General features: G+C 49.0%; 1 protein-coding gene across 1 annotated transcript in view; it reads right to left on the bottom strand.

Annotated features, from left to right (window-relative positions):
- Slc18a2 (solute carrier family 18 member A2) overlaps positions 1 to 14,087 on the bottom strand; it is a 36,272-nt gene that overhangs the window by 13,715 nt on the left and 8,470 nt on the right. The window contains exons 3-9 of the mRNA XM_046450026.2: positions 11,113 to 11,171; positions 10,765 to 10,848; positions 10,406 to 10,498; positions 9,550 to 9,639; positions 9,393 to 9,436; positions 9,261 to 9,321; positions 7,243 to 7,338 (exon numbers count right to left, since the gene is read on the bottom strand). Of these exons, the coding sequence (XP_046305982.1) occupies positions 7,243 to 7,338; positions 9,261 to 9,321; positions 9,393 to 9,436; positions 9,550 to 9,639; positions 10,406 to 10,498; positions 10,765 to 10,848; positions 11,113 to 11,171 (527 nt within the window). The remainder of the gene's footprint in view (positions 1 to 7,242; positions 7,339 to 9,260; positions 9,322 to 9,392; positions 9,437 to 9,549; positions 9,640 to 10,405; positions 10,499 to 10,764; positions 10,849 to 11,112; positions 11,172 to 14,087) is intronic.

The raw sequence follows: 14,087 nt of genomic DNA, 5'->3' as shown, positions 1-14,087 counted from the left end.
ACAGAAACATACCCTCATTAAGAATGTAACAAAAGCACAGGTACCGTGGTCCAGGAGCCCAGAGCCACAGCTGGCCAAGCTCCCCAAAGCAGACAGAATCTACACCTGACCTCCGAGGTAAGCAGCCAATTTCCCACACTCCACAGACTGTTAGTCTGTGCATAGAAATCCTGTCATCCTTGTGTCATGATAAGTGGCTCTGGGGCCAGGGAGGAGTAAATGAAGGAAGCAATAAACTGTAAGAAAAACAACAGTGCAAGCCCCATGATAAAGAGCCACCGACATTCAGCCCCAGAGTCAGAGAAACAGACTGAACCCTGGAGTGGGGAGGAGGTCTGGTGACATGCGGGGCCAAGACCCCATCAGAGGAGGCAGCTGCTACTCTCTCCAATCAGTCGCTACCCTGGGAGACCACAGTTTCAGTATTGGAAGATCTATTTTTTCTAGATAAGCTGGAATTCTGGATTCTTACAGGAAATCTGAATTTAAATGTTGGAAATTCATCCTTTAAAAACAAACCCCAAGAAATTAACACTATACCAGTCACTCAAAAAAGAAAAAAAAAAAAAAACCTGCTTAAGAGCTGAATTTGGGCCACAGACAGTCCATTGTAAGATCTCGTCAAATGAAGTAGCTCACAGGGAGCCCAGCGGGGCTCCAGGGCTCCTGGTCAGTACTCACTCCAGAAGTAGGGCAAGGGATGCAGCACTGAAGCCAAAAACTTAAGGCAGGGGTACCTAGAGAAGCTCCAGCAGAAGCCACAGAGCAGCCACATCTTCCCAACCTGTTGAATGGGAAGAGCTCACACATAGGACCAAGGAGCCAAAAGAGCAGGGCTGTACAGGCGCAAACTCCATCTTATGAGTCTCAAGCAAAAAGCACTAGATTAGTAGGCATGCAGCAAGGTTTTCACTTCAACTTGAACTTGCTACCTGAGGCCTGAAAAGGTCACTTCAACCTCTTAGAGCCCAAGAAACAGCCATAGCTCCCATTGTGCAAAGCTCACAGCATGGTTTTAAGGATCAAATGGCTAGGTGCATTTCATGGCTCTTGGTAAACAGCCCTACCAGTTTGATTTCAGTGCCCTGTCATTCCATGCAAACCCCAGACTCCCATTTTCCACCCCAGCCTGCTGGCCTTCTCCATGCTCAATAAGTTCCCAGTGAGCAGAAACCCCTCACCTGTCTTCGGTGGCCTAGTTCAACAGTGGCACTCAGGAGGTACCCAGAGCATGGCCATGGAGAGGGAAGAGCCTGTTTGCACCTGTTCTGATGTTGCTCAGCACCCTTTTCTCACCAGGGCTCCACAACTTACAGAACCTCAGAGTCCTGGAACTCAAAGACACCTCAGTGTCTCAAGTGGCAGCCCATAAGGGGTGAAGAGCCCTCAGCCAGTAGTTGCCAGAGGTGGCCATCTACCTTTGCTCCAACACCCAGGACCAGGGGACTTTTCCAGCCATTTCTAAGATAGCTCCAAAAATTGGGCAGGCTTCTGACAACAAGCCCTAAACGTCATGGTTTGCATCCAGAGCCAATGGAAGATGGCGCCAACCTTGTCCCAGAACAGCCACTAGCACAAGAAGAGTAAGACCTAGAAGTCCAAATGAAACACACCAGGGCTTTGGATTGTTCTCCAATACAAGGCTCCCACCAGTTTCCCTGTGGACAAGTTCAAGTTCTTTCTCTACTTGGAAACATGATGCCTACAGCTGACCCCACCTCCATCTTCTTGCTGGCTACACAGATGAGCAACAAGCGAAAGAAAAGAAGGACCAAATGCATCCCATAGGCTTTGTTTCCCAAGCTCCTCAGTAGCTCTCCTCCTCCCTGTTTTGACCTCTCTGGAGCCCCTTCATCACCAGACCATGAGGGGCTTGTAGCACGCAAACCTGCTCTTCCACCAGGCCCCCCACCGTGTCTTCACAGGAAAGGTCTTTCAATTGTAAGGCATCAAAGAAACTGCACCATGTTCCCTGCAGGCCTTTTCTGCCTAAGGAGACCTTTTATCTGCAACCTGCTGGCCGATTCTTTTCAGAATTCAATGAGAAGTGTTGGCTGGGCCTGGTTGTACACATGGTGCCCATGGCCACTGGCATGAGCCCCTCCTCCTGCATGTCATTGCTGTCCTGACAGGGATGCTGGTGGCTTCCTCACTCACCTCTGGTCATACCAGAAAGTTCAGCACAGGCAGCTGCTCCACCCACCCCAGTGCTCTCTAGTCTGGCTTCACCTGCAGCCACTGCCAGCACACCAGGTACAGCTCGACCCCTTGAAGCTCAGGAGCTGGAGCTGGATGCACAGTCCTAGAAGTGATGCAAGGAATGTGCCCTTGGGCTTCTTCCCAGCTCCAAATGACCTGCCCCCAAGTGCCCACCCCCCCAAGGCTCTGCTTGTAAATGAAATGAGACAATGGTCTTAGGTTGCCCTATCCTAGAGGAGGCCTCAAATCAGGGAACTACAGGATGCTGGCCATCCTCTTGTCTTGGGACCCTGCAGGGCTGGCACAGGACATGACATGAGGTCATAGCTGGCTAGGAGCAGAGTGGCCCCACCCTGTCCTCCATCCCACACTGCATCACCACATCTTATTCAAGACAAATGGGCTGGAAGAACCAGAAGAAAGAGTTTGACTCCAGCCTTGCCTGGGCCTAAGCTCCCCCTTGGGGATTTATAGGCCTCACTCTGAATTCTGAGTTCCTAAGAATCAAGGTTCTGGGGGAGGTCATGTGACTAGAACTTAAGGTATAAAGAAAACACCATGAAAGAATTCTCTCTCCACCAACTCAAACTCAGGACTTCCTGCCAAATGTCAGAGAGGAGTTTGGGTGGGGGTGGGGGGCAGACCAAAGGAGTCTACCTCCCCTAAAACCATGGCCCAAGGAGAGTAATTGTGTGTGGTCCACATAGTTAGTAAGCTCTGACTTTTGTTCCTTCTCCAGAAATGACAAGGGACACACAGAGGTGGAAAGGCTCCTGTCCCCACTGGGTTATAGCAGATTGCAGAAGACTCCTGAGCCGAGAGAAACTGGGCAGGAGAGCTGTGGGGCTCCAGAGGACTGACTGGCCTGCAGGCACTGGTCCTTCATAACTCTGTCTCCCACAGTATCCCCAGATTCTGGGGCCTGGGGGGATGCAGGAGCCATGGACCCCAAACTTCAGAAACCCACATAAGGTGGCATGTTTCCCCCATGCTGGATCTGAGGAAAACAGAAGAGAAATTAGATTCTCTTGAAGAAAGATGAGTCTACCTCTGAGGCAAATGGGAGAGGAACCTCAGTGGTGGAAATGTGTGGTGCTGGTCAGGTGGACACTGAAAGCGCAGGTGATGAACCTGAAAAATGACCTCCCTCCGACATCCAGGCAGCCTGTACTCTGCTGTCTACCCACGTGGCCCAGGGCTCCCGGCTGACCTTAAAGACTTTACAAAGGAAGCCTCGGGCTTTGAAGAGGACAAGAGCAGGGCAGCTAGAGTGCCCTGCACATGACCGGGCCACATTTAATTAGGATCACGGGCCAATTAAGTGGAACTCAGAAGGCCTGGGGAAAGCCTCACAGCCCACATTGTGCAGTCAAGTGCAGGGAGCTCTGCTGGGCTGTGCACGCCCACCTGGGAGACGGTGCTTCCTGAGGACACCTGAGACCCAGGTCCCAGAGGGAAGGGAAAGCTGGGAAACACCTCTACAAGAGCAGCAGCAAGACTGAGAATGTCCTCATCTTTTGCAAAACGTATCAGCACTAAGCATAAGAGGAAGTGCTCCTCCTGCAGAGCATGGTGCTTTCCCCAGGACCTTGAAGGTTCCTGGATTTCCTCTCCCATCTTGACTCCGAAGTTCAGAGATACATTTTATGCCTAAGAAATAACCTTTGCTTAGCTCCAAGAGTCCTCCCTCTTACAGGGAATAACTCTTGTATTTGGGGCTTCTTTTGTGACACAATTTACATCCTGTAAAATTCGCCCTTGACAGTGTGCAATTTGGTTGGTTTGGGTATGTTCACCAGGTTGTGCAATCGCCACCACCAACTGAATCCACAAGACTATGATCACCCCAAAAAGAAACCTCACACCTAGTTTGGGGCTGCTTAAGGATTGGTTGGTGAGAGAACACCAGCGAATCAATGCAGAACTTGAAGGGACTGGCGGGTTCTCAGGCTGGACCACGTGGTGGGAGCCAGAGTAGGACACAGTCTAAATCAAGAGGTGGAAGCTTCCAAGAAGACACCCCTGTGAGGGCTGGATGCTCAAGGACAAATACAGGTGGCCTGCAGAAAGGCTTGGGGACATTAAAAACGCCAGCTTAACTCAAAACTGAGTCTCCCTGCGATCTCCCATATGAGTTCAAAAAACTATGAAAGGAAAATAAATCTCTAAGATGGATATCAATCAATTTTTAAAGAAAAGGGGCAAATATCAATAAGAAATTGGCTAATAAACCCTACAAAAAGATGCTCAATTTCACTTATTAAATGAAATTAAAACAAGCTCCCCTTTCTTACACGTTTTAGTCACTGGAAAAGACTGAAGACCAATAATAGCTGTGCTAAAACACTCACTTCCAGGCACTAAAACATTCGTTTAACTTTTAGGATTTGTGCCCGTCAAATATATCTCCAAACATGAAGAGGGATGCAGATGATGGGTATTCTCTGCAGTATGGTTTCTAATGGTACAAACTGGCAGTAACCCAAATGCCCAACAAAAGGCAATGGTTGCAAATTTATGGCATAATCCTTTTTAAAAAAATATCTTTATTTTATGTATTTATTTTTATGTGGTGCTGAGGATCGAACCCATGGCCTCACACGTGCTAGGCAAGCACTATACCACTGAGCCACAGCCCCTGGCATAATCTTAAACAGAATATTCACCATTAAAATAAATGATGGCCTTGTAGTTAAAAAAAAAAAGGCAGACTGAATTTCTAGGATTTACTCCACTTCCCACACCCCCAATGTCTATTCAAATATTCCTAAAAGAATAAATGAAAGTTCTAGGCACACATCCCACATGCTCCTCCCCAGGCCTAAGGACAAACAGAATGGGCCAAGAGAAGCAGTAACAAGAAAGAGAAGCAAACAGAGGGCAATGGACACACAGGGAACACTGGAACCTTCCACCTGCATGTGGAGCTGTCAACAAGAAGCAAGAGCCCTGTGCCTCATACTCCAGAAAGTTCAGGAGCTGAGGAATGAGGAGCTGAGAAGGTCGGCTGAGAGCAGGGACTGTGGACAGGGAAAAGGTGGGAAAGCTACTTTGAGAGAAGCTGGATCTCCAGCCCTCCAGCCCTCCAGCCCTCCAGCCCTCATCCCAGAAGGATGCAGGTTCTCTAGAGAAGCTAAACTGGAATGGTTAAGGTCCCAAGGAATGGGCATCAAGGAGGCAAGGGGCAATAGAAGCTGAAATTGGGATTGAAAGAAAGTCCCTACTGAAATGGCCAGGGGGTGTCATTTCAACAAAGATCAACTCACACACACAATACAAAAGGGCTCTTCAAATTGAAGACAGGCAGCTGGGCATGGCGGAGCACACTTGCAATCCCAGCTACTCAGGAGGCTGAGGCAGGGGACTGCAAGTTCAAGATTAGCAATTCAGCAAGATCCTGTCTTTAAATAAAAATTAAGGGGCTGGGGCTGGGGCTCGGTGGTAGCACACTTGCCTGGCATGTGCGAGGCACTGGGTTCAATTCTCAGAACCACATATAAATAAATAAAATAAAGGTCTATCAACAACTAAAAATATGTTTAAAAAAAATAAAAGGATGGGGATGTAGCTCACTTGTACAGCAATACCATGGACAAGGCCCTGGGTTCAATCGCCAGGACTGAAAAAAAAAATGTGATAGCATCAACTTAAAACTTTGATAGATAGCTTAAAAGATAAAAGATTAATAAATTAAGGGCAAAAAAGGAAAGGTGAGAAATAAAAAGAATGAAACATAGAGGTCCAACATCCAACTAAGTGGAGTAAAAGAAGAAAATGAGGAGGGAGGGGTTAATGAGAGTAATCATAGAAAAAGGTTCCCCAGGTGAAAGGGCTAACCCAGCAAGCCGCCAGTATTTGGGAAAAGAATAAAAATAAAAAACCATGGCCCATTGCCATCGCAGACACTCATAACCCAGATTGGTAAAGGCTCCAACAGAGACTCAGGAATCAGAAGACCCAGGGCCTCCTGAGCAGCAGTGCGGGATGCTAGAATGCAATAGAATGGTGGCCTCGAAACTTGGGAAGAAAATGCTTTCCATCAGGAACTGTGAAGGCAGACTAAGTCAGCCACGGGGCGGGTGGAGACATCTGCAGGTATGTAGGGCCTCGGAACTTCCCACACCTCGCAGCACCCTCTTTCCCAAAGCTGCTGGACATCGCCCTTCCACATGATGAGGGGGTGACCTGAGAGAGGACAGAGAAGAGAAGAACCCAGGAAACAAGAGAAGCAAAGAGGATGCCCAGGGGATGGGGAGCAAGGCCTGGAGAACACTCCATCTAGACCCAGAGATGGAACAGAGTTCACAGATGAGGAAAGCCAGAAAGATTAGGTCAGCCAATGAACATGAACGCCTTTAGGGGACCTTCATACCGGCCACAGAGTCTAGGGGGTGATTCATAAATGCTACATAGAAAACTAAGAAAATGAAAAAAAAAAAAAAAACAAGGCAAAAACTTGTTCAGGAAAAACAAGTTTGTAGAAAGAAAAAATTAATCGCAGTACCCTACAATGCTCAACTTGAATCAATATTTACAGTCACAAAAACATCAATGCTAAATGCCAACAACAACAATAACAAAAAACTGTGATGCACTTACAGTGGTAGCCCCTTCTCTGTGGAGGAAATGTTCCAAGACCCCTAGTGAATGCCTGAAACTACAGATAATACCAAATCCTGCATATATCATTTTCCCTAAACACCTATGCACCTATGCCAAAGTTTATAGAATAGCAGAGATTAACAATAATGAAATAAAAGAAGTAGCAATTTAATAAAAGTTTGTGAATATTCTCTCTATATATCTCTATATCAATCTCAATCTCATATTATACTTTAACCTTTCCATCTGAAGCTTTCATCAGGGATGATGTAAAACCCAGAGCTGAAACAGACCCCAAAAGTACCCTAGACATTGACCCTAACAGGAGTCAAACAGAAGCAATCACTGCATCATCCTGGTTCAATTCAGTAGGGCTGCACTGATGGGAACCACTCTGGGGATAAAAGTTCTAGAATCCAAAGAACCCACCCCAGTCCTTACCCAGCTGCCACTTTCGGGAACACATAGTCTCCATCATCCAGATGGGCAGGGCTGGCTCCAGCATGGCGATCCCCATGTTGGCGAAGCAGATGGAGCCTTTGAAGGAGGAAGAAAGTGAGTATGCTTAGACTTCAGGTCGAGTGTCCTCCAGGGTCTCGCCAAACACAGTTGGACCCCAGCTCACATTATCTAGAACTTCTCCTCCTTCCATAAGGAAAAGGTAAAACAACAAGCCAAAGAGCTAACAAGGAGTTTTTTGTTATTATAATTTTAAACAAGTAGAATCCCAGAGTCATGAGGTTAGAACTAGAGGGCGCTGACTGGTCATTTGGTTAATCTATCCAATCTATTAATGAAGGAACCTGCCTGAGGCTGCCCAGCAGCCAGCAATTTCCAGGCCACACATGGTGATGACAACCTGAGCTCTTGTGACTATGTTTTATTGTGCAATGAACGTGGACATTTCTAATGATTCCCTGAAATGCCAGAAAATCCAAGAAAGACCACAGTGCAGTTAGCACAGGTGTGCTATGGAGGGATTTTTTTTAATCAACTAAACATACAAGGTACCTATGCAAATATTATCACTCTGTTAACTAGACCCTTTGTAAACATAGAACAATCTGGAAAAAGACACACAGAACTGTCTCTATCAATCTGGGAGCCTCCTGTATTGTGTTCCATGGAACCTGTAATTTGCTAGAACAAATTCAAAGAACTCTTGCAATCGTGATGAAGCTGCACACGTAATGAGAGATCTTTTCATTCTCTGTGACATTTAAAGGCAGAACATAGAAATGATTGGACTCTCCTCCCACCCACCTTGTTCCCAACTCCCCTGCCCCAGAACTGGGGATGGTCTGACGGTACTGAGTATATCTCTGTATTTCCTTTCATGAATGGGACCAGGCAGTAAGACTTCAAGAAATTCTAGGCAGGCAAACCAGGTATGCCCAAGGTTCAGGGAGTCATATCTCTGAGACCTGGTCCCCAACCACACCCTCCTCATCCCCACACTTCAATGGCCAGGGCTCCAGGTACATCTGAGCTCTGGGATGCTACCTGTGCTTTGCAGGGCCTGCTGCAGGAAGAGGTCTCAGCACCAGCTTCCCAATTCTACAAAAGCCAATAGCAGCAGGATTAAACAAAACTAGCCTTTAAATGGCCTCGGGGACAGCAGGGCCAGGGGCCCAGGCACCCCAGTCCTCCTGGACAGCTGGAGCCCTGCTTAGAAAAATCTCACCATAGCTGTGTGTGATGCCTCACTGCGGGGCCATCCCAGAGAGCACTAGTCAGACCTGACGCCTGACACCAGGGCCCTGCTGACCTTGGCCTCAGGTCCAGGCAGCACCTACATGAACCTGGTCCCTTGTCAAGCAGGGAGGTGGCCTACTGCTACCTAGACAGACTGGGAACAGCCTCTTGGATGAATGCAGCCTTTCCCCTTCCCCAGAGTCACAGAACCCTAAAGCTTTCTCTTAGCCCATCCACGCCAAGAAACCAAAGGCGTGACCTTTCACTAAAGGGTGATTTCTGCGACCTGCCAGCTGCTCCATGGGGATGTGCTCCTGCAGGAGGAGAGGGGTCCCCTGGGCCCTCTGGGGCTCCACTGTCAGTAGCTAAGAGAAGCAGTATGCCCACCGAAGACCTCAGCAGTGCAAATCCTTCCAGAAAGTTCAAGGCCAAACAATGATGACTTTGACACAAAGGGAATGAGCAGGCTTAGCTTCAAACAAAACTCTGAGGCAGGGCGTCCCCGGGGCACAATGTGACTCTGGCAGCTCTGCAGAGCATGGTGTATACCATTTAGATTTGCCCCAAGTGAAACACAAAAGAGACCTTGTCTAAGGGTCAGAAATCAATGACAGAAGAAAACCATTTCCTGAGACTTTTAACCCCTCTTGTCTTTGGCTTCTTCCATTGCCCTACATTTCCAGCAGCAATATGGAAACTGGTACCTGCCACCCACCCCAGCCTCAAGGGTGTGGCCTCGACTGTGAAGAACCTGGAAGCCTCACCTGCGGCAATGAGGATGTATGGGTCCTTCAACAGAGTGGTCAGAGGCGTCCCCTTCTGACTCTGTCAAGCAAAAACAGGAGTTTAGAAGAGTCACTGTGGCTACCGCCGGCCCTCACTCCCCAGCTGCTCACCTCTGGCTGCACCCGGGATGGCTGGAGCACAAAGAGCTGAATAGCTGCAAGGGAGAAAACACAGAGGATCCCCTTTTCAGGAAGCAGGTGTGGCCGTGATCATGCACCCTCGTGCAGGCCATGGTCACAGCAACGGTGCCCACACGGCCTCACTCACCTCCATCCAGGAGCACCAGGGCAGCCAGCACCAGGAACGGAGCCGTCTTCCCCACGAACTCATACAGCACACTCCCGAAGGGCGGGCCCACTGTGGGAGAGAGGAGCCATGCCAGCCTCGTGGACGCCCTGCCCCGGACCAGAACCATTACTTGCTTCTTGCATTTCCCTCTCTACTCTGTTCCAAAGAAAGATCTGGGGTACACACCCTACATTCTATGTCGTCAATACTAAGTTGCCTCAACAGCTTCCTCCAGGTGGATTTTCACCTGAGAAGTGGGAAGAGCATATAAGGCCACTGAAAAGGCAAGGGGGGACAGGAACCGGTTTAGGCACAGGACAGCACCACTTCCAGAGCCCAGGAAAGGGGCATCTGGGTTCCACTGCTCCAGACTGGCACAGATGGGAACCATGCCTCCAAATGAAGGCCAAATGTCAGAGAAAAAGAGAAAGGATCCAACTCTCCCTCAGGGGAGAGATCTGTCCCCTGGCCTATGAAGTCTGTGTGGGAGGGCATTCTGGGGAGGCAGACACAGGCGGTTGGAAAGTTCTCTGGATAACTCAGAATGTTTGAGGGTCTGCAGACCTTCCTGCTCAACTCTTTCTTTTTCATTAGGGCCAAAGGAGGTTTGGGAGACCAAAGATCAGGTCCTCCTAACTCAGGACTCTTCCCACTATCTTCCACAGTCTCCCTGAAAGTAGGAAGTAGAAAGGCAGATTGGGGGGCAGCTGGGGAATCTGTCAGTGTAAATATAGACTTGTTCCCACTGTATCCAGGGCCACTGGGCAAGGACTGTCACTGCCCAAAGCCAGACAGGCCTCTTCTGCCTGCAAGCTCGCATGATGGCCTTACCCACCTAAGACCCCCATGGCCAGGCCTCCTAAGGCGATCCCCATAGCGTTGCCTCTCTCCTCATCATCTGTGTACACACTGGCAAGCATGCCCATCCCTAAACAAGAGAAGACACAGTCAACAGCTGGAGGGCGCTCAGAGGCATCTGTGACTTACCCTCTCTCCCCAGCCAGACCAGGGATCTTCTGGAAACTGTGAGATTAACTGACACATAAAACCAAGCGAAATCCAAGAAGGAGGAGGGCACCTTCTCTGAGAATCCCCACCACCACCCAGCCTTGAGTCCCCAAGTTCAACAAGCTGTGCAAGGGCTGCACAGGACAGGGCTGGGCCTCCCCCTCCAACGGTTGTTTCCACACCTACCAGCTACGGATGAGCAGGAGGAGCCAATGCCCTGCAGGGACCTGGCGATCAGCAGGAAGGCATAGCTGCTGGAGAAGGCAAACACTGCCAAGACAAGAGGCCAGTCCAGCTGTTAGGGCCATGCCCCTGAGGACAGGATGGAACCATCCCAACAGGGGCTTTCTGAGGCCCACCCTTTTCCAAAGGAGCATTTCAATGTTCCTACACTGTGCTCTTGCTCCAGGAGGTCCCCTCTGCCGCTGCTTTCTGTAGCTGTTACCCATACACACACCCCAGGTTGTATTCTGATTGTCAGCTCATGGATTCATTCTGAGACCCACACTCAGAAGGCAAACATGAGACACTTACTAATTGTTGAGATAAACATGATGCAGAATCCCGTAAACATAGGAATGGGATAGCCAATTCTGCAAAACACAAACATGAGGGAAATCTGGTGACTGCTGGGTATTTTTTTAAGGCTTTATATTGATTCTCTCCTGATTATCCTTTGGGATCAGACAGATAAGCGCTTGGTTGGCTTTTCTAAAAATTCATATCCTCAGTGCTTCCTATGTGACCTTTCAGTGTTTGGACTGTCTTAGAACGTGAATACATTTGTAGACTGCCACTCGGAACAGAAATTTCTCTGGAATAAATGTCAACACAATATGAGCAAGTAACCCAGAACATACCCAAAATACATGGCCCCCAGTTCCACCACCACCATCCCCTTTTTTTAAATCTCTTTGATTGTAGTCTTTGCTAGAACGTCCCCAAGGGGACCAACTGCAATCACCTGACTCTGGTAAAAGGCTATCAAGTGCTTCAGTTGACAGCAGAGACAACCATGCTGTCTAGGAGGTGGTTTTAAAACCTGCCTTCCCGTTGACCCCAGTGAGGCCACCTCAAAAGATACACCTCATTTTTCTGTACAAAAATTCAAAACCCAAATTTCTCTCTAAGGAAAATCACCCTCCCACACAGGGCTCCAGCACCAGGCCAGATGCCTGGCTGCCTGACACGTGACCCTGCCTAAAGCCACGTAGGTCGGCTCAGCCCAGGGAGACGCTACCCTATCTTCTAGGGCGGGAATGTAGAGATGTGGATGATAAACTGTCCACCGGGTGCCTGGAGCACAGAAGGCGCTTCAGAAATTTCATTTCCTCCCTCTCCTTCCTCTGCTTTGCTGCGCTGTCGAGAGCTCCCTGCTGTGCAGCGGCCCTGCAGCCCCAGGCAGCTGCCTGCCCCTCAGCCCTGAGCAGGCAGGGCCCCCACTGGATGAGCCACTGCCCTACTGTAGGCTTCTTCCAAACCACAACAGCCCAGGCCCCAGAAACCTGGAGAGGGACCAAGTGAACCCAGGAAGGCAGGAGGGCAAAAGCTGATGAGCCCAGACATGCCTGGACGGGTTCTTGCGTCCCAGTCTCTCATAAAAAGTCACAATCACAGCATCTTCATTTAAAGGGTGCACCCAACCCTACAAACACATAGACCAACCAGTTCAATAATTTCCTAAAAGCACACAATCACGCCCCCATTTTACAAATAAGGAAACCAAGGCTTGAAAGAATGACTTGTCCAACGTCATTGGACTAGTTTCAGTCGGGCCACTAGCTTTCCTTCAGTCCAGAGCTTTTCCTTTGGTAGCTTTTCCCCAGGGACGTAAAGGGCAGAAGTGGCTTTAAATGGAATCTTTCCAAAAGTTCTCCTGACTATACTCATAGTTTTTAAAATGGCTTTGTGTGCATCCAGAAACCAAGTACCAAAAATATAAATAGCCTCTCAAAATTGTAACAGATTCTCAGTCAGTTCAGTCCCCCTCCCGGAAAAGATTCCCTGATGTGAACTGAGATGAGCTCATAATTCACAAAGGGGGCTCCAAGCAAATCAGGTGAAGAGGAGAGACACGGGGATCCTGAGCCACAGTTCACATGGCCATCACAGGGCAGCTTCTCTCATCTCAGCCACCCCAGCAGAGTGCTCTGTGCTCCTTATTCATAAGGACCAAAGAAACCCCACTGGGGTCTCACAAGGCATTGATGGGCACTGAATAAGGCAAAGTTCAAGAGGCTCAGCAAGAGCTCACAGGCAGTTTATTTTCAGAAACTGTGACACATCTTGTGAGAGAATAGACAGCTCACAATGTTCGTGGCTCCCCTGGAATAAATACAGGCCTCTCATCCCTTTCAACATACATTTGGGAAACCCAGTAGTTGAAGCGCCAGGTATGTGTGTCAAAGCCACTGGAATTAGGGGTTTACCTCCCTTCACCAGGTCTTAGCTTTGGTTATTAATAAAGCCTTAACGTGGAGCCCTGTGGCCACAAAAGACATTTCTGGTCCCTTTGCAGACTGCAGGCAAAAGTCCTGAATGGTTTCAGGTCAGAACTCAAGAAAATTCAATAACCCATCTGTGGCCCCAAACCACCAGTGATACCACAACCAGTCTACCTTGGCCAGCAGCTGAGGTCCCATGACAGGACATAGCTGGGGTTGGCTGGAAGCCACGGAGCCATGCTCTTCCCAGGAGGCTAGGACACTCTCTGATTGCATCGTGAAGGCAGATGGCCTGGGGATCCTGCAGTTCCTTTGGCCTTTATGCCTGCTTTTCAGCAGCCAGCACTAGGGTTCCAGAAGGTATGCAACCTGCCCCAAACTCAGGTGGCAGGTATACTGTGAGTATCTAACGTGTGCCAGGTCCTGCTGGCATACATGTGGGTACACTAGCCCCAGGGACGGACATTCCCAGTGATACTTGGGATGGAGGTGCACAATCTCATCAAAGTCCACAGGGCTGTGTGCTCACACACGGGTCTTCTCACCAAGCCTCAGGCTGCATTTGCTTTATAAACACTGCAATACTATCCATTTAAAATTTCTCTGGGTTTTAGCAAAGCATGTATGGAATAACTGAATGCAGAGCTGGGTGGAAACACCCGGACTGGCCAGTTAATAGCCTTCGTGGTCTTCGGTGAGATGGAGTGGCTCACCCCCAACTGCAGAGAGCAAAAGCTACCTTCCTGCCAGACACACAGCTGTAGCACCTTCAGCACTGGCCAAGCCATTGACAGGGCTGCCCAGTGGCCAGTGCCTGGCAGCATCTTTACCTGATACTCAGCCCCAAGGCAAATCAGACCCAACAGGTGGCTGCTAGGTCTCCAACCTCAAACTCCTCCAGCCCAAAAATTGCACATTCACATCAGAAAGAGGGTGGTCCATACCCTTGGGTCACTGTGTAGTGGGCAGAACACAAAGCCCTTTGTCTTTCCCTACAATGTCTACAAATAGACAGAAGCTCAACTGATGTTAGTCATAACCATCTGAGTTGGCCTCTTATCTGGA

This window comes from Marmota monax, unplaced genomic scaffold (assembly GCF_021218885.2).
Source record: "Marmota monax isolate L192 unplaced genomic scaffold, Marmota_monax_Labrador192_F-V1.1 WCK01_AAM20220418_F8-fsc00004, whole genome shotgun sequence".
NCBI classification, from domain to species: Eukaryota; Metazoa; Chordata; class Mammalia; order Rodentia; family Sciuridae; genus Marmota; species Marmota monax.
Note: the sequence above shows the minus strand (reverse complement) of the source record. Positions and strands in the feature narration are given on the sequence as shown.